This window comes from Bombina bombina, chromosome 3, assembly GCF_027579735.1.
Source record: "Bombina bombina isolate aBomBom1 chromosome 3, aBomBom1.pri, whole genome shotgun sequence".
Classification (NCBI taxonomy): Eukaryota; Metazoa; Chordata; class Amphibia; order Anura; family Bombinatoridae; genus Bombina; species Bombina bombina.
In genome coordinates, this window is record NC_069501.1 from 793,100,807 (window position 1) to 793,114,780 (window position 13,974).

Here is a 13,974-nt window from a genome sequence, read left to right on the forward strand (position 1 = left end):
GGTGAGTAAGGGGTCTTCCAATGTAATGCTATGAGCGCTTTATCCCCTGTCATACCTATTTGGAGAATGGTAAGTCTTAGTTTGCACGGTAATTTCGGCAAGTCATTTAGTAGCGCAATTCTAGGTGACAAAGAGACATCGCCCCCCAAAAGTGGTTTGAGGTAACTCTCCACTGAGTTCCAAAGAGATTGTACTTTAGGGCAACTCCACCACATGTGAAGGTAGGTGCCTCTCCCCCCGCATCCTTTCCAGCACTTCCCCGAAGTTTCGGGGTAAATAGATTGTAATCTCACCGGGGTGAGATACCAGCGTGACAAAACTTTGAAATTAAGTTCTAAAGCTTGTGGAGAAGTTGAGGCTTTCTTTGTGCGCATGAAAATGTATTGCCATTCCTCTACCTGTAAATCAGTGAGCATGTCTACGTGCCAGTGATGTGTGTATGATGGGAGTTGTTGAGCCTGTTTTCCCTGGATCATTTTTTTTGCCAGGGACAATGAATGTCTAGCTGTTCCTTTCGTGGTACAGTGACTCTCGAATGGGGTCAGTTCTCTCAAATAATCCTGTCTATGAGGTGACGTGTGAACGAAATGAGCTAGCTGAGAATATTTTAACCAGCCTGAATAACTGCCTCCTTGTACATCAATCAAGTCTTCAGAATACAAATTTTTAATGATCAAAGATTTTAGAACCCCAATATTCTATTTTCTTCCGAAAATACATAAAAATCTAAAAGAACCCCCAGGACGTCCAATAATATCTGGTATAGACTCCATTACATCAAATTTATCCGAATATATTGATTTTTTCCTACAGAATTATGTAAAAGAATTACCATCCTATCTTTCTGACTCTGCACATTTTCTTAGGGTCCTGAACAATATAAAATGGGAAAGAAATTTTATTTTAGTCACCTGTGATGTAAGTTCTTTGTGTACTAATATTGATCACACTTTAGGTGCTGAAGCAGTTGAATCATACTTTAAAAGAGATGATAAGATGACGACTACACAGAGTAATTTTTTAATTAATTGTATAAAATTCATTTTAGAGAAAAATTATTTTAAATTTGAGAATAAGTATTTTCTGCAAATTAAGGGGACAGCTATGGGCACAAGGTCCCCACCCAGTTATGCTAACTTGTTTTTGGGGATGTTCGAGGGTGAAGTTATAGATCACTCCCCCTGGAGTGCGAACCTTGTGCTCTATAGACGTTATATTGATGACCTGTTTTTCATTTGGAGAGGGGACTTGGAACTTTTGAATCTATTTATAGAGGACATAAACACAAATGATTTCGGACTTCAGTTTACATATGAATGTAGTAGCCACAAAATTAATTTTCTTGATATAGAATTAGAGGTTATAAATAACGAAATTAAAACCCAAACCTATTTTAAAAAAAGTGGATTCGAACAACTATATAGATTCAAGAAGTTGTCATCATGATAAATGGAAGAAAAATATTCCAAAGGGTCAGTTATTGCGGATACGGAGGAATTGCACAGATCTATCTGAATATGAAGAACAGTCTAAAGTTTTGATACAAAGATTTAAACAAAAAGGATATGACATTGACAAAATTTAAAAAAACGTTGAGGAAATTAAATACATCGATAGAGAAGATCTGTTGGAGAAAAAAGCTAGATCAATGGATAAAAAGGAGGGAAATGTAGGATTAGATATACCAATAAACTTATTCGGCTCAACATAAACTGTTCAAAAGGATAGTGAACAAACACTGGCACCTCCTTTTAAAAGATCCTTTAATTGGTCATGCTTTGGGAAAAACCCCAAGATTTATTTATAGGAAGGCTAAAAATTTGAAGTCCATGCTGGCCCCTAGTGAATATAAAGGTGGAAATAAGACGTTCAACAAGGGATATCCGAGATCTGAAAGGAGACAAAATAGAAGGGTTTTACCCATGTCACCATTGTAAGTCGTGTAAATATAGTAACAAATTTAATAAATTAAATCTGAAAAAAATGGGAAAGTGAGCAAGATTACTGAGATTATTAAGTGCACAGACATCAATGTTATATTGAAATTTAAAATACTTTGGGCAAACAGGGAGAAAACTGAAAGACCGTATCAGAGAACATATATTAGCGATTGAACATCGAAGGGACGATACTGCGTTGTATATTCATTTTAAAGAGGTACACCAAGGAAAAGTAGATGCAATGAAATTCTGGGGTATTAAAAAGTACTTAAAGATGGAAGGAAAGGGAATATTGAGAAGAAGCTACTAAAACAAGAGGCGGAATTTATTTGTAATTTTGGAACATTATACCCTAAAGGTCTGAATAGTGAGTTAGATCTTAGCTTTCTTAAAGAATAAACAACAGCACAATAGAGAACCACACTGGGGGATATGTTAACCCAGGTTAAATGTGTGCCTGAATAATGATTATGCATTTATTATAATAAATAATCAGCTATAGGAAGTCTTACATACAGGTATGGTTGATATAAAGTCTATTATTATTATAGACACTAATCATATAAATTTTAGACCCAAGAGTACTTATTAAACTTTGTAATTTATTTGAGAGTTAGAGAGAGAATAAAAATCTCAGGAACCGGGTACCATCCTTGAAATTTGGGTATTAAGGACCACTGAGACAGTAATTATTTTAATAACAATTGGAATTTCTAAAAAATAAAGAAGAGAAATAGCACGAAATATTGTGATTAGTAACGGAGGGTTTTTATAAAAAAGGTTGCAATCTTTTGTCTTTGAGCGTTTCCTTATAAATAGAATGAAAAATGTCACAATAACTATAACTTTAATCATTATGACTTGGAATATTCACCCTTTCTTTTGAAAAAAAAACACCTTTAAAAAAACCACCTATGAACAACGGACTGTTAATTGAAACAGGAGATCCGATAAAGGGTTAACAGGAAACCCTTTAAATAGGAAGGCAGAGCTGGATGAAGCATTCTTGACAAAAGGCTCCTTTTTGAGAGCTGAAACACGTAGAAACTTGTCCAGCATAACAGAACCAATCAGAGGCTGACTGCAACAGAACTCCCAGGACCGTAAGATCAGAGTAATACTTAACCTAAGTCTCGGAGAGAGAAGGCAAGCTGAGGAGGCGGTAGGAGGTAAAAATTGTCATTGGAGAATTGTTTGTCAAAACGAGTGCGCGCACTAGAAGACGATTGGACACTAAATATAAACGAGAATCACCTGAAACCATACACACTAAAGACCTGGGCGAATACAGAGAAAGCAGGTAAGCGGGTAAACTGATCAGCCGCTGCAACCAGAAAATAAGGGTGAGTGTGAATCTACATCTGAAAATGCCATAGAGTGATTACTGAAACAAAACACACTTTCAGGCATTGTTAATAAGTGGAAAACCAATCTGAAGTCGGACAAATCATTGTCTAAACCTGACGACACAGTTACAATTGTAAGATACTTATACCTAATGAAGACATATACACAGAAAGGCTGACAAGCCCTGAAAAACCATACGTGAACGCTCCTTAGACACGTACAGTTATAACAATTACTACAATCATTGCAATCGTATGTTTTTGGTGGTTATTAACCCTTTTTATTGATGTGACTAATGTATTTTTAAGTTAGGTGGATACTAATCCTTATGTGTATTGTATACGTGATCTATGCATTTTTTAAACCTGTTCTAGAGACGAAATTTTAATTAATAGAGTTGTAGAATAGACACCGGTGTCTCCTAACGATAGCCTAAGAAAGCTGTCTTAGATAGAGTTATTAAAGCTGTGCTGAATATTAAATAGATGTTTTAGATTGTGTTAATAAATTATTTATTTAACTATAATAAGCATTCTTTTTAGTTATTTTATATATAAGGAATTTGCACTAAGTTAAGTGTCTTATCTTATAACAAATACATCAGACTGCTGTAGGCGCCTCCCCTTTTCCTGTTTTTTCCTGTTCGTTTACCCAAAGCTGCACTTTTTGGTGAGAGGTGCGGCTAGTGAGGTTGGCTGTTCTGTTTGTCTTTTAGCACTAGTCTTACACAAACCTTCTGTGCATCAATCCTATTGGCTGATTGGAACAGCAAATAGGATGAGAGCTGCTCAAATCCTGTTGGCTGATTTGAACAGCCAATAGGATTTTAGCAGCTCTAATCCTATTGGCTGTTCAAATCAGTCAATAGGATGAGAGCTCAATCCTATTGGCTGATTGGAACAGCAAATAGGATGAGAGCTGCTCAAATCCTATTGGATGATTGGAACAGCCAATAGGATTTTAGCAGCTCTAATCATTATGGCTGATTGAAATCTTTCAGCCAATAGGAATGCAAGGGATGCCATCTTGGATGACGTCACTTGCATTGAAGTTCCAGTTTACGGCGGCGACCTTATGAAGAGGATGCTCCGCGCTGGATGTCTTCAGGATGGACCTGTGCCCCGGATAAATGAAGATAGAAGATGCCGTCTGGATGAAGACTTCTTGCCGCCTGGATGAGGACTTTGCCGGCTGGATAAAGATCGAAGGGGGCGCCTGGATAAAGACTTCTTTCCGGCTGGATGGATCCTTCAAGCGGGACTTCAATAACTTTAAGTGGATCATCAGGGGTTAGAGTTAGGTTTATTTAAGGTTTTTTTGGGTGGGTTTTATTTTTATATTAGGGTCTGGACATGTAAAAGAGCTAAATGCCCTTTTAAGGGCAATGCTTTGTTTTTTTTAGATAGTTATTTTATTTGGGGGGTTGGTTGTGGGGGTGGTGGGTTTTACTGTTTGGGGGGTGTTTGTATTTTTTTTACAGGTAAGAGCTGAATTCTTTGGGGAAATGCCCCACAAAAGGCCCGTTTAAGGGCCATTGGTAGTTTATTGTAGGGTAGGGTTTTTTTTGTTGTTTTTTATTGACAGGGCTATTAGATTAGGTGTAATTCTTTTTTATTTTTGATAATTTGTTTCTTATTTTTTGTAATTTAGTGGGGGGTTTAATGTAATTTAGTTATTTTTATTTTTAGTAATTTTAGTGTTTATTTTTTTTGTAATGTTAGGTTTTAGTGTATGGCAGGGTTAGGTTTTATTTCACAGGTAAGTTTGTATTTATTTTAACTAGGTTTTTAGTAAATAGTTGATAACTATTTACTAACAAGTCTACCTAGTTAAAATAAATACAAACTTACCTGTAAAATAAAATAAAACCTAAGCTAGCTACAATATAACTATTAGTTATATTGTAGCTAGTTTAGGTTTTATATCACAGGTAAGTATCTATTTAGTTTTAAATAGGTATTATTTAGTTAATAATTGTAACTTTAGTTTAGCTCTATTTTAATTATGTTAAAGTTAGGGGGAGGTTAGGTTTAGGATTAGGATTAACCCCAGTATAGTTTAATTTAGCTTGTTGTGATGTTGGGGGGCTGGCGGTATAGGGGTTAATATGTTTATTTAGTTAATAATTGTAAATTTAATTTAGCTATATTTGTATTATATTAAAGTTAGTGTGTGTTAGGGTTTGGGTTACGTTAGGGTTAGGGTTTAATGGATTTATTTAGTGGTAGTGATGTGGGAGGCCAGAGGTTTAGGGGCTAATAACTTTATTATAGTGTCGGCGACATTGGGAGTGGCAGATTGGGGTTAATAGTTTTATGTAGGTGGTGGCGATGTTGGGGTGGCAGATAAGGGGTAATTATTGTATGTAGGTGGCAGTGATGTTGGGGACGGCAGATTAGGGGTTAATAACTGTATGTAGGTGGTGGCGGTCAGGGGCAGCAGATTAGGGGTGTTTAAACCTAACACCCTAAAATAAACCCAAGAGTCTAAACATTATTTTCTTTTACCCCATAGACATCAATGGGGCTGCGTTACGGAGCTTTTGTTTCCGCGATCGCAGGTGTTAGGATTTGTTTTGGCCGGCTCTCCCCATTGATGTCTATGGGGAAATCGTGCACGAGCACGTCAAAGCAGCGCTTGCTTTCGGTGTGGTATGGAGCTCAACGCCACCATATTGCCTGCACAAGCCTGCTTTTTCAAAACCTGTAATAGCAGCGATATAGAGAGGTTAAATAACGCCGCTTTTGTGGCGGTCATTAAAATCCCTATAGCGCTTAAAACTCGTAATCTAGCTGTAAGACTTTGATACCTAAACTGTTTCCCAACATTCATTCACAATGTTTATGTTGATCTCTTTTGGTTCTAAAAACACAGATTACCTCCTAGAATATAGTTTGCATAATACATAAACATCTCACTTGGGTTTCAGGTGTATAAAGCAATATAGTTATAATGTTCAAAACTTTCTTTCTTTTTAATTATACATAAATATTGTGGGGTAATTGTTAGGTTATCTGACAAAATACTGTAACAAAATCCCAGTAATGCAACATATAAACACAAATCTGATTAAAAAAAAATTAAAAAAATATCTTAATTTGGATAATGCAATGGACAGTGGGACTTAGCTCTGACCTCTATGTTCATACATTTGAAACTTGGTACTAAAGCAATAAATACTTTGCTTGTTGCTTATTCTCTGTATTGTTATTAAAACAACATTAAAGGGACAGTAAAGTCAAAACTAAACTTGCATGATTCAGATAGGGCATGCAATTTTAAACAACTTTCTAATTTACTTTTATCATCAAATTTGCTTTGTTCCCTTGGTGGTATTTTTGAAAAGCTAAACCTAGCTAGGCTCAAACTGATTTCTAAACAGTTGAAAACCGCCTCCTAGCTCAGAGCATTTTGAAAGTTTTTCACAGTTAGACTGTGCTAGTTCACATGTGTCATATAGATAAACATTGTGCTCACTCCCGTGAAGTTATTTAGGTGTCTTCACTGATTGACTACACTGCATGTCTGTCAAAGGCACTTAGATAAGGAGGCTGTCTGCAAAGGCTTAGATACAAGGTAATCACAGAGGTAAAAAGTATATTAATATAACTGTGTTGGTTATGCAAAAACGGGGAATGGGTAATAAAGGGATTATCTATCTTTTTAAATAAGAACATTTTTGGTGTAGACTGTCCCTTTAAGCACTAACGCCTAGATTTAAAGTTTTGTCGGTAAAGACCCACGTAGCTAACGCTGCTTTTTTTTCCAGCGCACCCTTAAGACAACGCTGGTATTTAGAGTTCTCTGAAGGGCTGCGTTAGGTTACAAAAAGGGAGCGTAGAGCCGAATTTACCGCCACTTCAACCCTCAATACCAGTGTTGCTAGCTGGAAAAACGTGCTTGTGCACGATATCCCCATAGGAAACAGTGGGGCAGTTTGGGCAGAAAAAAAACCTGCAAAAAAGCAGCGTTAAGCTCCTAACGCAGCCCCATTGTTTCCTATGGGGAAACAGTTTCTAAGTCTGCACATAACACCCTAACATCTACCCCGAGTCTAAACACCCCTAACCTTACACTTATTAACCCCTAATCTGCCACCCCCGCTATCGCTGACCCCTGCATTACACTATTAACCCCTAATCTGCCGCTCCGGACACCGCCGCAACCTACATTATACCTATGTACCCCATATCTGCTGCCCCTAACATCGCCGACACCTATATTATATTTATTAACCCCTAATCTGCCCCCCAACGTTGCCGCTACCTTACCTACACTTATTAACCCCTAATCTGCCACACCTCGCCACTACTCTAATAAATGTATTAACCCCTAAACCGCCGCACTCCCGCCTCACAAACCCTATAATAAAGAGTATTAACCCCTAATCTGCCCTCCCCACCACCTGACTTCAAGTATTAACCCCTAATCTGCCGACCGGACCTCGCTGCTACTATAATAAATGTATTAACCCCTAAAGCTAAGTCTAACCCTAACCCTAACACCCCCCCCTAAGTTAAATATAATTTTAATCTAACTAAATAAATTAAATATTATTAACTAAAGTATTCCTATTTAAAACTAAATACTTACCTGTAAAATAAACCCTAATATAGCTACAATATAACAAATAATTACATTGTAGCTATTCTAGGATTTATATTTATTTTACAGGCAACTTTGTATTTATTTTAACTAGGTACAATAGCTATTAAATAGTTATTTACTATTTAATAGCTACCTAGCTAAAATAATTACCAAATTACCTGTAAAATAAATCCTAACCTAAGTTACAATTAAACCTAACACTACACTATCAATAAATAAATTAAATAAATTAACTACAAGTACCTACAATTACCTACAATTAAATAAACTAAACTAAATTACCAAAAAAAACAAACACTAAATTACAAAAACTAAAAAAGGATTACAAGAATTTTAAGCTAATTACACCTACTCTAAGCCCCCTAATAAAATAACAAAGCCCCCCAAAATAAAAAAAAATTCCCTACCCTAATCTAAATTAAAAAAGTTAACAGCTCTATTACCTTACCAGCCCTTAAAAGGGCTTTTTGCGGGGCATGCCCCAAAGAAATCAGCTCTTTTGCCTGTAAAAAAAACCCCACAATACCACCCCCCAACATTACAACCCACCACCCACATACCCCTACTCTAACCCAAACCCCCCTTAAATAAACCTAACACTACCCCCCTGAAGATCTCCCTACCTTGAGCCGTGTTCACTCAGAAGGATGTTCCGCGCCGGAGGTCATGAAGATGGAGCCGCTCCTTGTCGGATGGATGAAGATAGAAGATGCCGCTTGGATGAAGATGTCTGCCGGTCCGCATATCCTCTTCTGCCCGGATAGGATGAAGACTTCTGCAGCTCCGGATGTCTTCTTTTGGTCCTTCGGTGCCCGGCTGGGTGAACACGGCTCAAGGTAGGGAGATCTTCAGGGGGGTAGTGTTAGGTTTATTTAAGGGGTGTTTGGGTTAGAGTAGGGGTATGTGGGTGGTGGGTTGTAATGTTGGGGGGTGGTATTGTGGGGTTTTTTACAGGCAAAAGAGCTGATTTCTTTGGGGCATGCCCCGCAAAAAGCCCTTTTAAGGGCTGGTAAGGTAATAGAGCTGTTAACTTTTTTAATTTAGATTAGGGTAGGGAAATTTTTTTATTTTGGGGGGCTTTGTTATTTTATTAGGGGGCTTAGAGTAGGTGTAATTAGCTTAAAATTCTTGTAATCTTTTTTTAGTTTTTGTAATTTAGTGGGGTTTTTTTGGTAATTTAGTTTAGTTTATTTAATTGTAGGTAATTGTAGGTACTTGTAGTTAATTTATTTAATTTATTTATTGATAGTGTAGTGTTAGGTTTAATTGTAACTTAGGTTAGGATTTATTTTACAGGTAATTTGGTAATTATTTTAGCTAGGTAGCTATTAAATAGTAAATAACTATTTAATAGCTATTGTACCTAGTTAAAATAAATACAAAGTTGCCTGTAAAATAAATATAAATCCTAAAATAGCTACAATATAATTATTTGTTATATTGTAGCTATATTAGGGTTTATTTTTACAGGTAAGTATTTAGTTTTAAATAGGAACACTTTAGTTAATAATATTTCATTTATTTTGTTAGATTAAAATTATATTTAATTTAGGGGGGGTGTTAGGGTTAGGGTTAGACTTAGCTTTAGGGGTCAATACATTTATTATAGTAGCGGTGAGGTCCGGTCAGCATATTAGGGGTTAATACTTGAAGTTAGGTGGCGGCGATGTTAGGGAGGGCAGATTAGGGGTTAATACTATTTATTATAGGGTTTGCGAGGCGGGAGTGCGGCGGTTTAGGGGTTAATACATTTATTAGAGTGGTGTGGAGGTCCGGTCGGCAGATTAGGGGTTAATAAGTGTAGGTAAGGTAGCGGCGACGTTGGGGGGGCAGATTAGGGGTTAATAAATATTATGTAGGTGTCGGCGATGTTAGGGGCAGCATATTAGGGGTTCATAGGGATAATGTAGGTGGCGGCGATGTGCGGTCGGCAGATTAGGGGTTAAAAAATTTTATTTTAGTGGCGGCTATGTGGGGGGGCCTCAGTTTAGGGGAACATAGGTAGTTTATGGGTGTTAGTGTACTTTAGAGCACAGTAGTTAAGATCTTTATAAACCGGCGTTAGCCCATAAAGCTCCTAACTACTGACTTTTTTCTGCGGATGGAGTCTTGTCGGTAGAGGGTCTACCGCTCACTTCACAAAGACTCTAAATACCAGCGTTAGGAAGATCCCATTGAAAAGATAGGATACGCAATTGGCATAAGGGGATCTGCGGTATGGAAAAGTCGCGGCTTGGAAGTGAGCGTTAGACCCTTTCCTGGCTGACTCTAAATACCAGCGGGCGGTAAAAAGCAGCGTTAGGACCCCTTAATGCTGCTTTTGACGGCTAATGCCAAACTCTAAATCTAGGCGTATATAAATTCAAGATAGAATTGTATGTTCAAATAAAAGATTATCTTGACAATAATATGCAGATGTTTTTAATATACAGGTGGCCCTCGTTTTACAACGGTTCAATTTACACAGTTTCAGAATAACAACCTTTTTTTCCAGTCATGTGACTGCTATTGAAAAGCATTGAGAAGCAGTGCATTGATTAAAATAGCCAGTAGGTTGAGCTGTTCGCTTGTGTTGCAGCAAAGCCAAGCAAGCTGAAATTAATCAGTTTAACCAGACCTGAGCTATCGAGCAGATTTCAAAGGAACAAGATCTTCCTGTCTATAAATCAGTCCAGATTGGAATGCATAGAAAGAACTGTTTGCAGAAAAATGCAAGTGAAGTCTGTGTTGTGTGATTATTTTATTAGGTTTATAATGCTGTTTAGCAAATGTTTTTGTTCATTTAACTTAGTTTAATTATATATTCTGTGTTGTGTGATTATTTTATCAGGTTAATAATGCTGTTTAGCATTTAAAGTCTTCATTTCAAAGCTTTAAAAATAATGTATTAGGTGTTACTTATGACAATTTTGAGAGGGGCCTGGAACCTATCTCCCTCACTTCCCATTGACTTGCATTATAAACTGGGTTTCAATTTACAACGGTTTCGATTTACAACCATTCCTTCGGGAACCTAACCCCGGCGTAAACTGAGGGCTACCTGTATATATATATATATATATATATATATATATATATATACGTATATATATATATATATATATATATATATATATATAAGCCATTTAAATATTTATTAAAATAAGTGTATAAGTGTAAAGTTTCAGTGCCACCATTTTGTAAGTTAGGTTTTCATCTTTGCTGATGCCTGTCAGGGACAGCTATAAATAAGTAACAAGTGCACGTCCAATGACTGTGTGGTATATAAGAGTCTGGGGTCTGCACTTCCACTTCTCACAACAATTGGGAATCACTCAGTTTTCAGAGTTAAATTACAGGAAAAGGGGATAAAATAAATAATGAAAACATATTGCAAAGTTGTTTTACTACACATAATTAAACATTTTATAATACAATCTGAAAGTGTTTAATAGCCCTTTTAAGATGCACTAAATATTTGCTAATATGCCCAGATTTAGATAAAAACGGATATGGGCACAAAGCTCTATTTGACTCTCTAACAATCTGTTGTATTAATTGAATTTTTGCTTTGCTATTTTGTCATTACACTGCAATATAAATGTGCTTTTATTTTTTTAGATGAAACACAGAAACTGCTAAAGGATCTAATCAGCATGAAATCCCTACAAGTGCCAAATATATACTACCATATGCCTCACTTACTAAATCATGAAGGGAGCCTCCAGCCTGCTGTGCAGGTTGGACTTGGAAGAACAGGAGGTATGTATATATTAATGAGAAAACTTTAATAAATATAGCTTTTTACATTATTCTAATCTTTCCTATGTCTTGTCAACCGGTTTGATTATATATGTTTTGCTTATCATGTCGATTGTGCTGAAACAATTGGTTTCTTTTTTGTAAAATTAGGACTAATTCCTTAGTATCCGTTCAGTATTTAACTACTGTGATTAGATTCATTGACAAATAAAGCAACTTGTAAAAGGTATCGGCTAAAATTCCGAGTTTTGCGTTATGAGCGGCTCTGTGCTAACTTGCAAGTTATTTCCACCGCTCACCTCTCTATAGCGCTGCTATTACAGGTTTTAAAAAACCCGGCGTTAGCAGGCAATATGTCAGCGTTGAGCAAAATTGAGCTCCATACCGCACTCAAATACCAGTGCTGCTTTGAGCTGGTTTTACGTGCTCGTGCACGATTTCCCCATAGACATCAATGGGGAGAGCCGGCCAAAAAAAAGTCTAACACCTGCAATAAAGGAGTGTAAAGCTCCGTAACGCAGCCCCATTGATTCCTATGGGGAAAGAAAAGTTATGTTTACACCTAAAATCCTAACATAAACCCAGAGTCTAAACACCCCTAATCTGCTGCCCCCAACATCGCTGACACCTACCTACACTTATTAACCCCTAATCTACCGCCCCCAATGTCGCCGCCACCTACATTAGTTGTTAACCCCTAATCTGCCGCCCCCGACATCGCCACCACCTACCTAAATTTATTAATCCCTAATCTGCTGCCCCAACGTCACTGTCACTATACTAAAGTTATTAACCCTTAAACCTAACCCTAAGTCTAACCCTAACCCTAACACCCACTAACTTTAACATAATTAAAATAAATCTAAATAAAAATTACAATTAATACCTAAATAATTCCTATTTAAAACTAAATACTTACCTATAAAATAAACCCTAAGCTAGCTACAATATAACTAATAGTTAAATTGTAGCTATCTTAGGTTTTATTTTTATTTCACAGCTAAGTTTGTATTTATTTTAACTAGGTAGACTAGTTAGTAAATAGTTATTAACTATTTACTAACTACCTAGCTAAAATAAATACAAATTTACCTGTGAAATAAAACCTAACCTGTCTTACATTAACAACTAACCTTACACTACAATTAAATCAATTACATTAATTAAATACAATTAACTAAATTAGAAAAAATAATAAACACTAAATTACACAAAATAAAAAAGAAATTATCAAATATTTAAACTAATTACACCTAATCTAATAGCCCTATCAAAATAAAAAAAGCCCCCAAAATAAAAAAAAAATAGCCTAAACTAAACTGCCAGTAACCCTTAAAAGGGCCTTTTGCGGGGCATTGCCCCAAAGAAATCAGCTCTTTTACCTGTAAAAAAATACAAACAACCCCCCAACAGTAAAACACACCACCCACACAACCAAACCCCCCAAATAAAATCCTATCTAAAAAAACCTAAGCTCCCCATTGCCCTGAAAAGGGCATTTGGATGGGCATTGCCCTTAAAATGGCATTTAGCTCTTTATCAGCCCAAACCCTAATCTAAAAATAAAACCCACCCAATAAACCCTTAAAAAAAATAACACTAACCCCCGAAGATCCACTTACAGTTTTTGAAGACCGGACATCCATTCTCAACGAACCTGGGAGAAGTCTTCATCCAAGCGGGCAGAAGTCCTCAACGAAGCTGTGAGAAGTCTTCATCCAAGCAGCAAGAAGTGGTCCTCCAGACGGGCAGAAGTCTTCATCCAGACGGCATCTTCTATCTTCATCCTTCCGATGCGGAGCGGCTCCATCTTCAAGACATCGGCGTGGAGCATCCTCTTCTTTCGATGGCTACTGTAGAATGAAGGTTCCTTTAAGGGAAGTCATCCAAGATGTACTTTGTATTTTTTTTTTATTTAGTTAATTGTATTTAATTAATGTAATTGATTTAATTGTAGTGTAAGGTTAGGTGTTAGTGTAAGACAGGTTAGGTTTTATTTCACAGGTAAATTTGCATTTATTTTACTAGATAGTTAGTAAATAGTTAATAACTATTTACTATCTATTCTACCTAGTTAAAATAAATAAAAACTTAGCTGTGAAATAAAAATAAAACCTAAGATAGATACAATGTAACTATTAGTTATATTGTAGCTATCTTAGGGTTTATTTTATAGGTATTTAGTTTTAAATAGGAATTATTTAGGTATTAATTGTAATTTTTATTTAGATTTATTTTAATTATGTTAAAGTTAGTGGGTGTTAGGGTTAGGGTTAGACTTAGGGTTAGGTTTAGGGGTTAATAACTTTAGTATAGTGGCAGCGATCAGCAGATTAGG

General features: G+C 36.4%; 1 protein-coding gene across 1 annotated transcript in view; it reads left to right on the forward strand.

The window, feature by feature from the left end:
• MGAT4A (alpha-1,3-mannosyl-glycoprotein 4-beta-N-acetylglucosaminyltransferase A) overlaps positions 1 to 13,974 on the forward strand; it is a 429,885-nt gene that overhangs the window by 205,973 nt on the left and 209,938 nt on the right. Inside the window, exon 4 of the mRNA XM_053707698.1 lies at positions 11,496 to 11,636. Coding sequence (XP_053563673.1) covers positions 11,496 to 11,636 — 141 coding nt within the window. The remainder of the gene's footprint in view (positions 1 to 11,495; positions 11,637 to 13,974) is intronic.